This window comes from Giraffa tippelskirchi, chromosome 3 (genome assembly GCF_054371585.1).
Source record: "Giraffa tippelskirchi isolate mGirTip1 chromosome 3, T2T-mGirTip1v1.2.pri, whole genome shotgun sequence".
In the NCBI taxonomy this organism is placed as follows: domain Eukaryota; kingdom Metazoa; phylum Chordata; class Mammalia; order Artiodactyla; family Giraffidae; genus Giraffa; species Giraffa tippelskirchi.
This window is the reverse complement of record NC_137277.1, coordinates 84,750,449-84,765,200: the sequence shown is the minus strand read 5'-3', so window position 1 is coordinate 84,765,200 and position 14,752 is coordinate 84,750,449. Positions and strand designations below refer to the sequence as shown.

At 36.0% G+C, this 14,752-nt stretch overlaps 1 protein-coding gene across 9 annotated transcripts in view; it reads right to left on the bottom strand.

Moving 5' to 3' along the window:
• Positions 1-14,752, bottom strand: part of OLA1 (Obg like ATPase 1) — a 164,446-nt gene that overhangs the window by 137,116 nt on the left and 12,578 nt on the right. For 5 of the 9 annotated variants that reach the window (XM_081584615.1, XM_081584613.1, XM_081584617.1 and 2 more), the window contains exons 3-4: positions 6,653-6,796; positions 585-712 (exon numbers count right to left, since the gene is read on the bottom strand). In XM_081584615.1, the coding sequence (XP_081440741.1) occupies positions 585-712; positions 6,653-6,796 (272 nt within the window). Of the gene's footprint in view, positions 1-584; positions 713-3,093; positions 3,453-6,652; positions 6,797-14,752 lie in introns of all 9 variants that reach the window. The other 4 variants (XM_081584620.1, XM_081584621.1, XM_081584618.1 and 1 more) reach the window with 2 other exon arrangements.

Here is a 14,752-nt window from a genome sequence, read left to right as displayed (position 1 = left end):
CTTAACTTAAAACTTTCTATTTTTTCAGAGGATTACTATGTTCGTGGGTCACTTCTGTAGAAAGCAAACCAGCACATAATTCCACCTATTTTCTCTCTTTGCTTTATATCTCTCTCTTCATTAACAACTAGCTGATCTATAGTTTCTCCTTAATCCTTTCATCTCTAATATATAACCCGGATGCTTTTCTCTCCTCTGGAATAATGGAGTCCCCTCTTTTATCAATTCTGTCTTCTCAACACATGGAAAGCAAAAATGAAGGAAAATTCCACAAGAAAATTTTAAAATGCCTTTTATAATCAACAAAATTACTTCTGCATAGAAACACTTCTCAATTGGTCTAATCCAAAATGGGATAAAATTCAATCAGAAACTGACAACAACACAGCATATACTGAAGAATAAGCCTTTTCATGTGGAGAGGATACCTAGTCACATTAAGTCATAATTAACAGACAAACCACAATTCACCTTGTGAAACTAAGAAAATCTTATTTTATTATTTATTATTTTATTTGCACAATAATGAAAAGAAAATATGCATCATAATGGAATCAATCAACTAAATAAACAACTGTACTTACGTGTTAAATGAAAGATTCCATCACAGGCACTAATATGAGATAAAAAGGCATTTCCCAGGCCTTGCCCATTGTGAGCTCCTTTCACAAGGCCAGCAATATCCACTACATTTAGAAAAGCAGGAATTTTGCTGAAAAACAAAAGATGACTTTAGTATAAGATAGTACTAAGAACCTGTTTATTAGCCAAGTGGCTTTTCCAAACATATTACATAAATTAATCTTTTCCTTTCTAGAACAATGTTTATTAGACTCTCAAATGAATTTAAAAAATGCAAGCAAGAAATAATCTTTTAAAAAATTAGGACTTTCTTAACTAGGAAAATGAAGGGAAAACATTTTAAAACAGAATAGATGTTTTTATTATGTCTCTAAAAACGAAAACTCACATCATTAATTTTATTATATTGCTCCACTGGCACATGCACACGTACACAAAAGCAGAGAGGGAGGGAAATACTTCAGAGCACACGGATGCAAGGCGGGGCAACCATCTTTACAAACCATCACAGAATGAGCTAACAGACAACTGATACTGTGCGCCAGGAGCCGGACTAAGTGACATGGACTAGTGACATGTATTATCATTTCAAAGCTCAAAACAACTCTATAAGGTGGGTGTTACCTACTAAACCCACTTTACAGATGAGGAAATTAAGCCTTTGAGGAGTTAAGAAATTTACTGCACACAGGATCATTCAGCTTAATAGTAATGAAACTGGAATACAGGATATCTAGGTTTGCATTTTTTTAATTTAAATATAAATGACTTTATTAATCCCTCTTTTTATTTTATTTATTAATTTATTTTAATTAAAGGATAATTGCTTTACAGATTTTTGTTGTTTTCTGCCAAATATCAATGAATCAGCCATAGGTATACGGATGTCCCCTCCCTCTTGCATTTAATCACCATATGGGTTTTACAGCCCCAAAGTGCATGTAATGATGTGAACCAATTAACACAATAGTAACAACCTAGTTGTTAACAACTGCAACAGAATGAGACAAAGTCAAGTAACAGCTAACTCAAACTAGAAAACAAGTTAACAAAACCAGTCAGCCATGTAAAAAAGGAGATTAAAGCATGAGTAAATAAAGCTACTTTCAACATCATATGACAAAGGTATATGGCATACATATGTATCCTTTGTCAATTTTCAGAATATTCACTTTTCAGAATGTCAATTTTACTACCTGATAAAACACAACATAAAGTTCCACAAAATACTTCTCTATTATCTACATGGAAAATGAATATTTTAAAAATAACTTCTATAAAATGTTTTTTATACAAATAGAAATTAGTTGATAGCTCTTACCAGCAAATCCGCAGAAAACATACATGAGATATGTTTCAGTTTTTGGTGGATACTGTGGTTGCCTCACCAGTGGTGGCCTTTGCCCTTCCCTTGGGGACTATATTGACTGTCACTTGGCTAGCCATCCCTCCCCAGTATAGTCCAGAGCTTTGGAGAAGCTGGCTCTATACCTAATTCTAGAAGGGGCATGTACTTGGACCTATATAAGCAGTTTAACCTCATCCGCTAGGCACAACCAATGACTCCAGGACCTCTGCTTTGCCCCACTTGCCTAGAAAGACTTAAGGAGAGGTTTGCCAGAGAAGGTAAGAGCATTCTTAAATAGAAGCTCATCAGCCCTCTGACAGAGCTTCTAGAAGCAAACCCCTTTCTTCACTCTGAACATGGACGACAAAGTATACAATTTCAAAACTGGAGAGGCTTCCTATGAATAAAAGAGAAGGCAATCTTATGACCCAGCTGATGAAGAAATGTAAAATGGAGAGGGGAACAAACCGAGGTCCTTGTTGACACAACTGAGGTGCTGAAACCAACACTAAAATACCATGGTACCTGTTACTATCTCAATAAATAACTTTTCAAATCAGTATGTTAAGTGCAACCAAATTCATCTACATAATTTCTTATACCTAAAGCTATCACCCATATGATAAATATAAAGTACAGTAGCATAGATATGAGCGGAAAGGCCCTGAATTTGAAGTAAGAAGCCTTCAGCTCTAGTCCTGGTTGACATTAACTAACTGTGTGACCTTGGACAAATCATTTCACCTTCTTTTTTTTTTTTTAATTAGTTTATTTATCTATTTTTTAACTTTACAATATTGTATTTGTTTTGCCATACACTGACATGAATCCACCATGGGTGTATATGTTTTCCCCCTCCAGAACCCCCTTCCCACCTCCCTCCCCATCCCATACCTCTGGGTCATCCTGGTACACCAGCCCCAACCACCCTGTATCACGCATCGAACCTGGACTGGCGATTCGTTTCACATATGATAATTTACATGCTTCAATGCCACTCTCCCATATCCTCTCGCCCTCGCCCTCTCCCATAGAGTCCATAATACTGTTCTATTTATCTGTGTCTCTTTTGATGTCTCGCACACAGGGTTATCTTTACCGATTAACTAAATACCGTATATATGTGTTAGTATACTGTATTGGTGTTTTTCTTTCTGGCTTACTTCACTCTGTATAATAGGCTCCAGTTTCATCCACTTCATTAGAACTGATTCAAATGCATTCTTTTTAATGACTGAGTAATATTCCACTGTGTATATGTACCACAGCTTCCTTATCCATTCGTCTGCTGATGGGCATCTGGGCTGCTTCCATGTCCTGGCTATTATAAACAGTGCTGTGATGAACATTGGGGTACACGTGTCTCTTTCAATTCTGGTTTCCTCGGTGTGTATGCCCAGCAGTGGGAGTGCTGGGTCATATGGCAGTTCTATTTCCAGTTTTTTGAGGAATCTCCACACTGTTCTCCATAGTGGCTGTACTAGTTTGCATTCCTCATTTCACCTTCTTAGACTTCCATTTCCTTTTACAAGGAAACAAGACAGGTCAATCTATAGTTCTGAGATTCAGTTTTCTAATGGAAATGAGTTTAATTCTGATTCCTTATTTAAGGCCATGATAAAGGTTTAAACCATTAATACCATATATCAAAAAACAAAAACTTGAGCCCTTATTCAAGGATTTTTTATACACGTACCAATGATTTTTAAGACTACTTTATGTTTTTAGATCGTATGAAACTTAGATCATTGTCAATGTCCTGATTATAATGGTTTACTCTGGCAATGCAGGAGAGTGTTTATATTTAGCAAATAAAAATTGAAGAATTAAAGTGCAGTGGGGCATCATGTCTGCAACTTATTTTCAAGAGTTCAGAGAAATTTGAGTGAAACCATACAAGCATTCTACATATAATTTTGTAGCTTATATATAAAATTGAAATCATTTAAAAATAAAATGTTTTTAAAAAGGATACAGAAGTCAGCTTGAGGAGTCAATTTGAGGGATATAATTTGAGCTACGTCCAATGATTGTAACAGATTTAACAAAGTGAGTAACAGTGATAGGAATAAATACATGAATGAATAAATGAAAACAAGAAAGCTCTTCTTACAGCATAATGCCATCTAATAAATGAAAAAAAAATGAAATTACAAAATCATGTGACAATCATCACAGTAATAATTTGTCAAAAGTCAACAGATACTAAAACTAGAGGATGAAAGTAAGAGAAGGAAATGAATTTGGTATATATTTTATAGTTAGAACTCAGGAATTTCTGACAGACTGGATGTAGGGGTGAGGAAAGAAAAGAATCCAGAATAAATCTTTGGCTTTAACTTAAGCAACTAGAGAAATAATAGTGCTATTTACTGAATTATAAATGTCTTGAGGAAGCACAAAATTGACACAGGCAGGATGAAACCAAGACGTTCATTTTGGACATGTCAAGTCAGAGGCACCTGTTTAGTCATCTAAAGTGTCAGTGTCAAGGAGGCAGTTAGATATATATCTGGAGTTCAACAGAGTTCAGGACTGGAGATGAAATCTTGGGATTTATCACCACGTTCAAAACAGTGAAAAACTAAATGCAAACAAAATCTCAATAGTAGGGAAATAGCAAATAAACTGTATGTACATTCATATAACATAGTATTAAGCATAAGTATTATATTAAAAATCATTTAAGTCTGTATTTTTACTCTAGAAAAATAGTAATAATACCCCAAGTAAAAAGATATCAAAAGTATGGAAGTTTCTACCTCCAAAGTACTTATATTTATTATATCAAGACAGAAGGATAGGTGATTTTTACTCCTCTCTTTATACATTTCCATACTGTGAATTTCCCACAATAAAACTGTAGTATCTTTTTTTTCCTAATTAAAAATATACTATTTAGGTTGGTCCAAAAGTAACTGCAGTTTTGCATTGCTGAATTTTGCCATTTGATATTGGAATACATTCTTAAATAAATGTGGTTATGCTATACATCATTTTAATGTGCAATTCCTGCTTTATGATTTTTGCTAATGAATTGTTACTTGCTGTTTATTTTATATGCATTTTAGACTATAGAAATGATGTGAGACAAAAAACAAATCCAAGTGTTTTTCTTACTCGAGTTCAAAATGGACCATAAAGCAACAGAGACAACTCACATCAACAATGCATTTGGACCAGAAACTGCTAGTGAATGTACAGTGCAGTGGTGGTATAAGAAGTTTTGCAAAGGAGACAAGAGCCTTGAAGATGAGGAGCACAGTGGCCGGCCATCGGAAGGTGACAACGGCCAATTGAGAGCAATCATCGAAGTTGATCTTCTTACAACTATACAAGAAGGTGCCAAAGAACTCAACGTCAACCATTCTACAGTCATTTAGCATTTGAAACAAATTAGAAAGGTGAAAAAATTTGATAAGTGGGTGCTTCAAGAACTGTCCGAAATCAAAAACATCATCGTTCTGAAGTGTCATCTTCTCTCATTCTACACAACAACAATGAACCATTTCTCCATCAGACTGTGACATGCAATGAAAAGTGGATTTTATACAACAATCGGCAATGACCAGTTCAGTGGCTGGACCAAGAAGAAGCTCTAAAGCACTTCCTAAAGCCAAACTTGAACCAAGAAAAGGGTCATGGTCTCTGTTTGGTGGTCTGCTGCCAGTCTGATCCACTACAGCTTTCTGAATCTCAGCAAAACCATCACACCTGAGAGGTATGCTCAGCAAATCAATGAGATGCACAGAAAACTGCAATGCCTGCAGCAGGCATTGGTAAACTGAATGGGCCCAATTCTTCATGACAATGCCTGACTGAACGTTGCACAACCAATGCTTCAAAAGTTCAATGAATTGTTCTACAAGGTTAGCCTTATCTGCCATATTCACCTGACCTCTTGCCAACCAACTACCACTTCTTCAAGCCATCTCAGCAACTTTTTCCAGGGAAAATGCTTCCACAACCAGCAGGACGCAGAAAACGCTTTCCACAAGTTCATTGAATCCCAAAGCACAGATTTTTATGCTACAGGAATAAACAAACTTATTTCTCATTGGCAAAAATGTGTTGATTGTAATGGTTCCTATTTTGATTAATAAAGATATGGTTGAACCTAATTATAATGATTTAAAATTCAGGGTCTGAAACTGCAATTACTGTTGTACCAGCCTAATAACATGTTTGTTGTAAAAACTTTAAACAATATAGAGAAATACAAGAAATAAAAAATGAAATTCCATTCTAAAATTCCATTCCTTAGAGATAACCATCGATTAGTTTGTGATCTTCAGTTCATACATTTTCCTATGAATACACACATACATGTATACTTTTACATGAGTGGACTCACACAATACAGACTAATTACTCCCTTTACTTCACACTCCCCAGAAAAAAATAACTGCAATGTTAACAACGGATGTATCCTCCTTACCCTTCTCCAGGCTCTACATTACTTTAATAATCACCCCAAATAATGGCAACCCACTCCAGTATTCTTGCCTGGAGAATCCCATGGACAGAGGAACCTGGCAGACTACAGTCCATGGGGTTGCAAAGAGTCAGACACCACTGAGTGACTGAGCACTCACAAAATAACAATTATGGATTAATTTTGAAAAAAAATTAAAACACATGATTTTAAATACATCACTAACATATATGTACTTAATCTATACAGGGCTACCACATGAACAATGGCATAAAGATTTTTCTCACCTTGCTGGTTTGTGGTACTGACAAAGAAAGTCAAATCTTTCATCAGGCACAGGTACTCTGCTCTCATTCGGATCAATAGTGCAGAATGGGAAGTTTTCTGCTGAAGCTTGACTATTGGTTAGTACATTGAAGAAGGTAGACTTCCTAAAAGGAATAAAAACAATTTCAATCAATTTTTAGGCTAACACAGAAAAATTTATCCTACTCTACTTTCAATGCTCAAATAAAATCCATGAGGGTTATAAAAACAATCTGGGGAAAGAGGGGGATACATTTTTACTAACAGAAATAAATTAAATTTACAACAGTGCAGCTCATGATTTACAATTAGGTTATGCTTCTATCTCAGTCTATTTGGAATGTGAAAAGCATTTCCCCAAAGAATCTTTGTTATAAATAACTAGTTTCACATCATACCACAAAGCCTGTATATTTCATTCCTAAAGTTGCTGGAACACCAGTATCATTTCACCTGTATCTAGTATAATTTCCTCTGGCATAAATGTAGAGAGGTATGTATTTAGTTAGGTCAATTACTTCCCAAGCATTCTGAATTGGGAAACAGATGCTAACTGCCTAGTAGGAAATAAAAGTTTGGAGCTCAGACTCCCTTCTAATTGTTAATGCATAAGGATTACTGGTGAAGAAGGCTGAGCACTGAAGAATTGATGCTTTTGAACTGTGATGTTGGAGAAGACTCTTGAGAGTCCCTTGGACTGCAAGAAGATCCAACCAGTCCATCCTCAAGGAGACCAGTCCTGGGTGTTCATTGGAAGGACTGATGTTGAAGTTGAAACTCCAATACTTTGGCCAACTCATGCAAAGAGTTGACTCATTGGAAAAGACTAATACTGGGAAGGATTGGGGGTAGGAGGAGAAGGGGACGACAGAGGATAAGATGGCTGGATGGCATCACCAACTCGATGGACATGGGTCTGGGTAGACTCCGGGAGTTGGTGATGGATAGGGAGGCCTGGTGTGCTGCGATTCATGGGGTCGCAAAGAGTTGGACACCACTGAGTGACTGAACTGAACTGAACTGAACTGAACTGAAGGATTACTGGTAGTCTAGAGCTGTGATCTGTGGATTATGAAGGTAAAAATGGAGAATTTTTTCCAAAGTACTTTAATCAAGAAAAAAGCTATTAATAATAAATAAAACACACTCAGAGAATGCCAACTCGTATTACTATTCTCTTTTTTCCAAACACTTCTTTAAGGTAAAAATGTCTATTAGATGAGATCTAACCCTATACTCATCAGCTGTTTATACCTGTTACAGTTAGCTCATATGATTGAACTTTTAACCAGAGAATCACTTTTTTTTTTTAACCTGAGACCCTTTTAAAAGAGTAATGAACAAAAGGCAACATGGGAGACTCACCGAAATACTACTGGTGAGAAGTACAATTTGGCAATGATATATTAACTTGTACCTGCCCATCGGTCTTTAAAATACAGCTCTTATATCCCATTCAAGCTAAATATTTTGGATTAAAGTAGAGAAGTTTCCCAAAACAGCCATCTAAATCATTACTGGTTACTTAGAGCACCATTGGTCAAATCTGCTTGCCTATAGTAACAGACTCGGCTGAGAATTTAAAGGCATGCACTACCAGGCCTCTTTCTAGATTTGGTATAGGTTACTAGAATAATCTACAAGTTCATATTTATCAAAAAAGTAACTAAAGGGAGTTCCCTGGAGGTCCTGTACTTAGAACTCTGCACTTTCATTGCTGAGGGCATGGATTTGATCCCTGGGCAGGGAACTAAGATCCTGCAAGCTGTGTGGTGCAGCCAAAAAATAAAAAATAAATAAAAGGTAACTGAAATACTGTATACCTGCAATAAAAATATAACAAAATTATGGTACAATAAAAATATTTTAAGCAAAATTTAAATATATTAATTAATCCACTTATAAGACATTTGTGCCTTTCTTGGGGGACAAAAAAAATGCAGCTGTATTTCTGGATACTGTAGATAAAAAACTGCTTGTTGCTATTACCACAGGCTCAGTAACTGCAATATAAAAAGGCCATAGGGAGTTCATGGAGTTATTTTCAAATTTATTGGTATTATTAACTATTGCATTTTGACTGCCTACCTGGACAGAAACATGTTTCATAATAAATAAAGAAATAAACTTAAAATTAAAACATATTATATAGCAAAAATGTAGAAAAGAAAGTCCCAGTATCTCTTAGGCCAAAAGAATTCTCACATGCATCAACTAAACTTGGAAGACAGCTCCATTTTCACAGATCACCTCCTCTTGGCCAGGATTTTAAATTTCACAAACCCCAAGCCATCTATATTTTCCAATAGCTTTGTATGTACAAAAAAAGGAAAAGAAATTTTCTAAGGATTATTAGTACAGGTTTCGGTGGCAAGCTAACACATTTTGATGAGGAAAAGCCTTGCAAAAGCAAAGAATTTTAAAGTTTTGGCTTAAATTGGAGTGGTAAAGCCTATAAGACTTTTTGGTGAAATGAGGATTTTACACACACACACACACACACACACACACACACACTCAGATCCCTTAAGGTTATTATTGAAGCTTGAAGGTATAGGAAAGATTCAAAATTGTAGGGATCTCTCTCTAATGCAAGAAGAGGTTTACATAAATATTACTTCAGCAACGAAATGAATTATTTCTTTTTTCATAAGAAAGAGTAGCTAGACTTAATGTATGCTTCCTCCACTTAAAATCTATTTTATTTCTGAAGCTATATATTTTACTGTAATAGGTAAATCTGACTGAATATGTTTAATCTAAAATCTTATGCAAGATTATATTATGTATAGGGAAGTTAGGATACCAATGTAAACTCCACCATTATTCTGAATTAACCATTTATAAAACACACATCCAAAAACATGGAAAAACGTAGAATGTTCTTTTTGAAATGTTTTTAATTTAGATATAACTAAACTGTTAAAAAGTATTTACCTACTAGATACAGAAATAAAAATGACAGAAATAAATACCAATGTATGTATTCATGGTTAGTAAAATATCACCAGTAATAAATCATGCTGCTATTACACAGGCCCTCAGTATGACACAATGAGAAAAGCACTTCACCTCCACAGTGTTCTTCCCAAAAGTCCATAGCATGATTCCTGATATCAAAATATAAAACTATAGTAATCCAAATAGTGTGGAACTGGCATAAAGACAGACACATACACTAGTGGAATAGAATAGAGAGCCCAGATATACAGCCTTCCATATACAGTCAAATAATCTTTAAACAAGGGTACCAAGACCATAGAATGGGGAAAAGACAGTCTCTTCAATAAATGATGCTGAGGAAATTGGATAGCCATACGCAAAGGAATGAAGACTCTTACCTTACACTATATACAAAAATTAACTCAAAATGGATTACAGACCTAAAGCCTGAAACTATGAAACTTACAGAAGGAAATGTACAGAAAAAGCTTTGTGACATTGCATTTGGCAATTATTTCTGAGATATGACACCAAAAGGACAGGCAACAAAAGCAAAATTAGGGGAAAAAAAGTGAGACTACATCAAAGCAAAGGACCTCAACAGACATTTCTCCAAAAGAAGATAAACAAATGGCCAAGAAACATGTGAAAAGATGCTCAATATCACCTATCATCAGGAAAATGCAAATCAAAACCATAATGAAGCATCACCTCACACTCAACTGAATGGTCACTATCAAAAAAACCCAGCAAATAAGACTTCCCCGGCAGTCCACTGGTTAGGAATCCACCTGTCAATGCAGGGGACACAAGCTTGACCTCTGGTAGAAGATTCCACATGCCATGGGGCGACTAAGGCCGTGTGCCACAACTACTGATACCCAAGCACCCTAGAGCCCATTCTATACCACACAAGAAGCTACCACAGTGAGAAGCCCATGTACAACAACTAAAGAGTAGCCTCAGCTCGCTGCAACTAGAGAAAGCCCAAGAGTACCAACAAAGCCCCAGTGCAGCCAAAAATATATTAAAAAAAAAAAAACAGAAAACAATAAGTGCTGGCCAAGAAATAGAGAAACTGGTACAATCCTGATAGAATGTAAAATGGCACAACCGCTATGGAAACCAGTATGCAGATTCCTCAAAGAAACTAAAAATAAAATTACCATGTGACCCAACAACTTCACTTCAGGGTATTTACCCAGAATAATTATAAGGAGGATCTAAAGTGATATTTACAGACTCATGTTCACTGCAGCATTATTCACAATAACCAAAAGGTGGAAGGAACCCTAATGTCTACTGACAGAGAAATTAACAAAGAAAAAGTTCACAGCATGAGAAAACATCAAAATGGAATTGAGGGTCATTATACAAAATACCTGATTGGCACTTTTCAAAAGTAAATGAAAATTTTTGTGACCTTTTAAAGCTCTATACTGGAAAAGAAAAAGGACATTAGTGGGAAAACTGGTGCAATCCAAATAAAGTCTATAGTTAATAGTAAATAAATAAGCAAAAAATCTATCTGAATTATGTGAAGATACAGCAACAATGACCAGAATTCTGAAAAAGAACCTATGAAAATTAAAAGACTTAAAAGAAAATAGATTATGAAGTACTTTTAAGGCATACAATTACTGTTGATAACAGGAAAAAGTGAGTAGGAGAGCAGACCTGTTGTCCAAAAGATTATTCTAAACATATTAAAAAAGAAAGCAATTAATTCCCAGTCACAAATTTCCATAGAAGAACAGGTACCCTGGAATACTGACAGAAATAATAAGAGTTAAGTTTCATTTAAATTGGGGAATTTTGCTTCCCCTTCTATTTATAGAACTGTTCTCCCACCACAATCAACTAGGAAATCAGACAAAATATATGAAATAACAGTTTTCAAACAGTGGACAATATACCGCACAGGACTGTGTTCCCTGCAAGAACAACAAATGAACTAAGCTCTGAAACTGCCCTAGCTTACTGCCTAAAGGTGGTTTCAAAGCCACAACACAGGAAGGGAACCAAAGGAACCTGGCGGTCGTGCCAAGCTAAAGAGACTGAGATGAGAGTTTTGAGAAGGCCAAAGCAGCTAGAATGTATAGGACAGTGTACTAGAAAGGAAGCAGCTGCACAGAGAGAGGGCTCTGGAGATCAGCAGAAGGTATCTTCAAGAATAAGGCTGAGTAGCATTGTATATGAGTAAGGTCAGTGTCCACAGGCCAGAGGAAAAAACACCCAAGAGCAGCACAGTGAACAATTCTCAGGTTCACACACAGCTGAGAATAGTTCACATCTCTACCAGCTAGAACAGACAGAGATATAATAATGTAAGGGAATTGGGTAGAGTCCTCAAAGCCACATCCTAGTATAAGAGCTAAAGTAGCACCACAGCAAAAAAATATTACGAACCTATCTTAAGAAAATATAATAAAAATTCTCAAAACAATCAAAAACTAAATGTGAGAACAAAGTCCAACACTCATTAAAGGAATACTATAGCTTTCAGCACGCAACATAAAATCCAGCATCTAGAATCCAATAAAAAGTAAGAGGAATGCAAAGAAGCAGGAAAATAAAACATCAAAATCAGGATAAAAGTCAACAAACATAAACAAACCCAGTAATGATAGAGATGATGGTACTAGCATATGAGGACCTTAAGATAAATGTTATAGATAATTTTAAATTTTTCTGAAGGATATAAAGGTAAATATGAAGACAATGAGGAATTAAATTAAAAACTACCCAGGCAGGACTATGGTATAAAAAATACAATATCTGAAAAAAATGAAATTGAAATGATACACACTGGATGTGACTAACTGCACAATAGACACTGCAGAGAAGATCAGTGAACATGAAAACAGAGCAACAGAAACCAGCAAATGAAGCACAGAGGGGAAAAACTGGACAAAAAAAATAACCACATCATCAGTAGAATACTAATTAGAGGATTAACTCACATATAATAAGAATCACAGAAGGAGAAGAAAGGAAACAGGGAGAAAGGGAGAAAAATGCATTTGAAGAAATACTGGCCAAATATTTTACAAATTTAATGAAAATCATAAACTCACAAACCTAAAAATTTCAACATATCCCAAGCAAAAGAGGCATAAGAAAAACCATAACAATGCATATGAAAATCAAATTTCTGAAAACTAGTATATAAAAAGAAAATTTTAAAGAAAGCTATAGGGGGACAAAACACATTATGTACAGAAAAACCATGATAATAATGACAATAGACTTCTCATTAGAAAGCTGAAGAAAATGGAAGACACCTTCAATATGCTGAAAGAAAAACTGTTCCTAGAATTGCCAACAAAAATCTTTCCAAAATGAAGGCATAACAAGCACATGAAAAGATGCTCAACATTAATAGGAATCAAGGAAATACAATTCAAAACCACAATGAGATACCACTTCATGCTTTGGCTATAATCAAAAAGATGGTAACAATCAATGATACCACAAATAACAAATGTTGAAACTAAGATATGAAGAAAAAAGAACCCGTGTACACTGTTTGTGGGGAGGTGTAACTACTGTGGAAAACAGTACAGAGGTTCCTCAAAAAACTAAAACTAGGGACTTTCCTGGTGGTCCAGTGGTTAAGAATCTGCCTTGTAAAGCAGGGGACGTGGGTTTGATCCCTGGCTAGGGAACTATGATCCCACATGCCACGAAGTAACCAAGTCCACGTGCTGTAACTACTGAGCCTGTGCACTCAGAAGCCAGCACACCACAGCCAGAGAGTCTATGCACCACAGTGAAAGATCTCGAATGACACAGTGAAAATCCCACATGCCACAACTAAGACCTGACGCAGCCAAATAAATAAATTAAGTATTTAAAAAAAAAAAACCTATAACTAACATGTGATCCAGCAATTCCACTCCTTGGGCACATACCCAAAGAAAATGAAAACATTGATTCAAAAAGATACATGCACCTCAATGTTCAAACACCATTATTCACAACAGCCAAGATATGGAAGCCATTGTGCTCATCAACAGATCAAGGGATAAAGACGATGTCTCACACACACACACACACAGGAATACTACTTAGCCATAGAAAGGAAAGGGAGGGAGGGGAGAAAGAAGGAAAGAAAGAAAAAAATTTTCCATTTACAACAATACGGATGGCCCTGGAGGGTATTATGCTTAGTGAAATAAGTCAGACAGAGAAAAGATAAATACTGTATGTTATCACTTATATATGGAGTCTAAAAAACAAAACAAACCAATAAATGTAACAAAAAAGAAACAAACTCACAGATGAAGAAAATGAGGAATGCAAAATATATGAAAACTATCAGACAGAACAATTGTATAAATATCTGAAGTAAAATGAAACTGAAATGAAGATACAGAGAACAAAATAGTGGTTATCAGTGGGGATAGGGAAGGGGGATAGCAGCAAGACAAGGGTAGGGGAGTAAGGTATATACAAACTACTGTGTATAAAATAAGCTATAAGGATACAGTATTCAGCACAAGGGATATAGCCAATATTTTATAATAACTATAAATGAAGTATAATCTACAAAAATTTTGAATCACTATGTTACACACCTCAAATTAAGATAATATTATAAATCACTTCAGTTCAGTTGCTCAGTCGTGTCCAACTCTCTGAGACCCCACGAATTGCAGCACGCCAGGCCTCTCTGTCCATCACCAGCTCCCGGAGTTTACCCAAACCCATGTCCATCGAGTCAGTGATGCCATCCAACCATCTCATCCTCTGTCGTCCCCTTCTCCTCCTGCCCCCAATCCTACCCAGCATTAGGGTCTTTTCCAATGAGGCAACTCTTCGCATGAGGTGGCCAAAGTACTGGAGTTTCAGCTTCAACATCAGTCCTTCCAATGAACACCCAGGATTGATGTCCTTGAGGATGGACTGGTTGGATCTCCTTGCAGTCCAAGGGACTCTCAAGAGTCTTCTCCAACACCACAGTTCAAAAGCATCAATTCTGCGGCGCTCAGCTTTCTTCACCATCCAACTCTCACATCCATACATGACCATTGGAAAAACCATAGCCTTGACTAGATAGACTTTTGTTGGCAAAGTAATGTCTCTGCTTTTAAATATGCTATCTAGGTTGGCCATAACCTTCCTTCCAAGGAGTA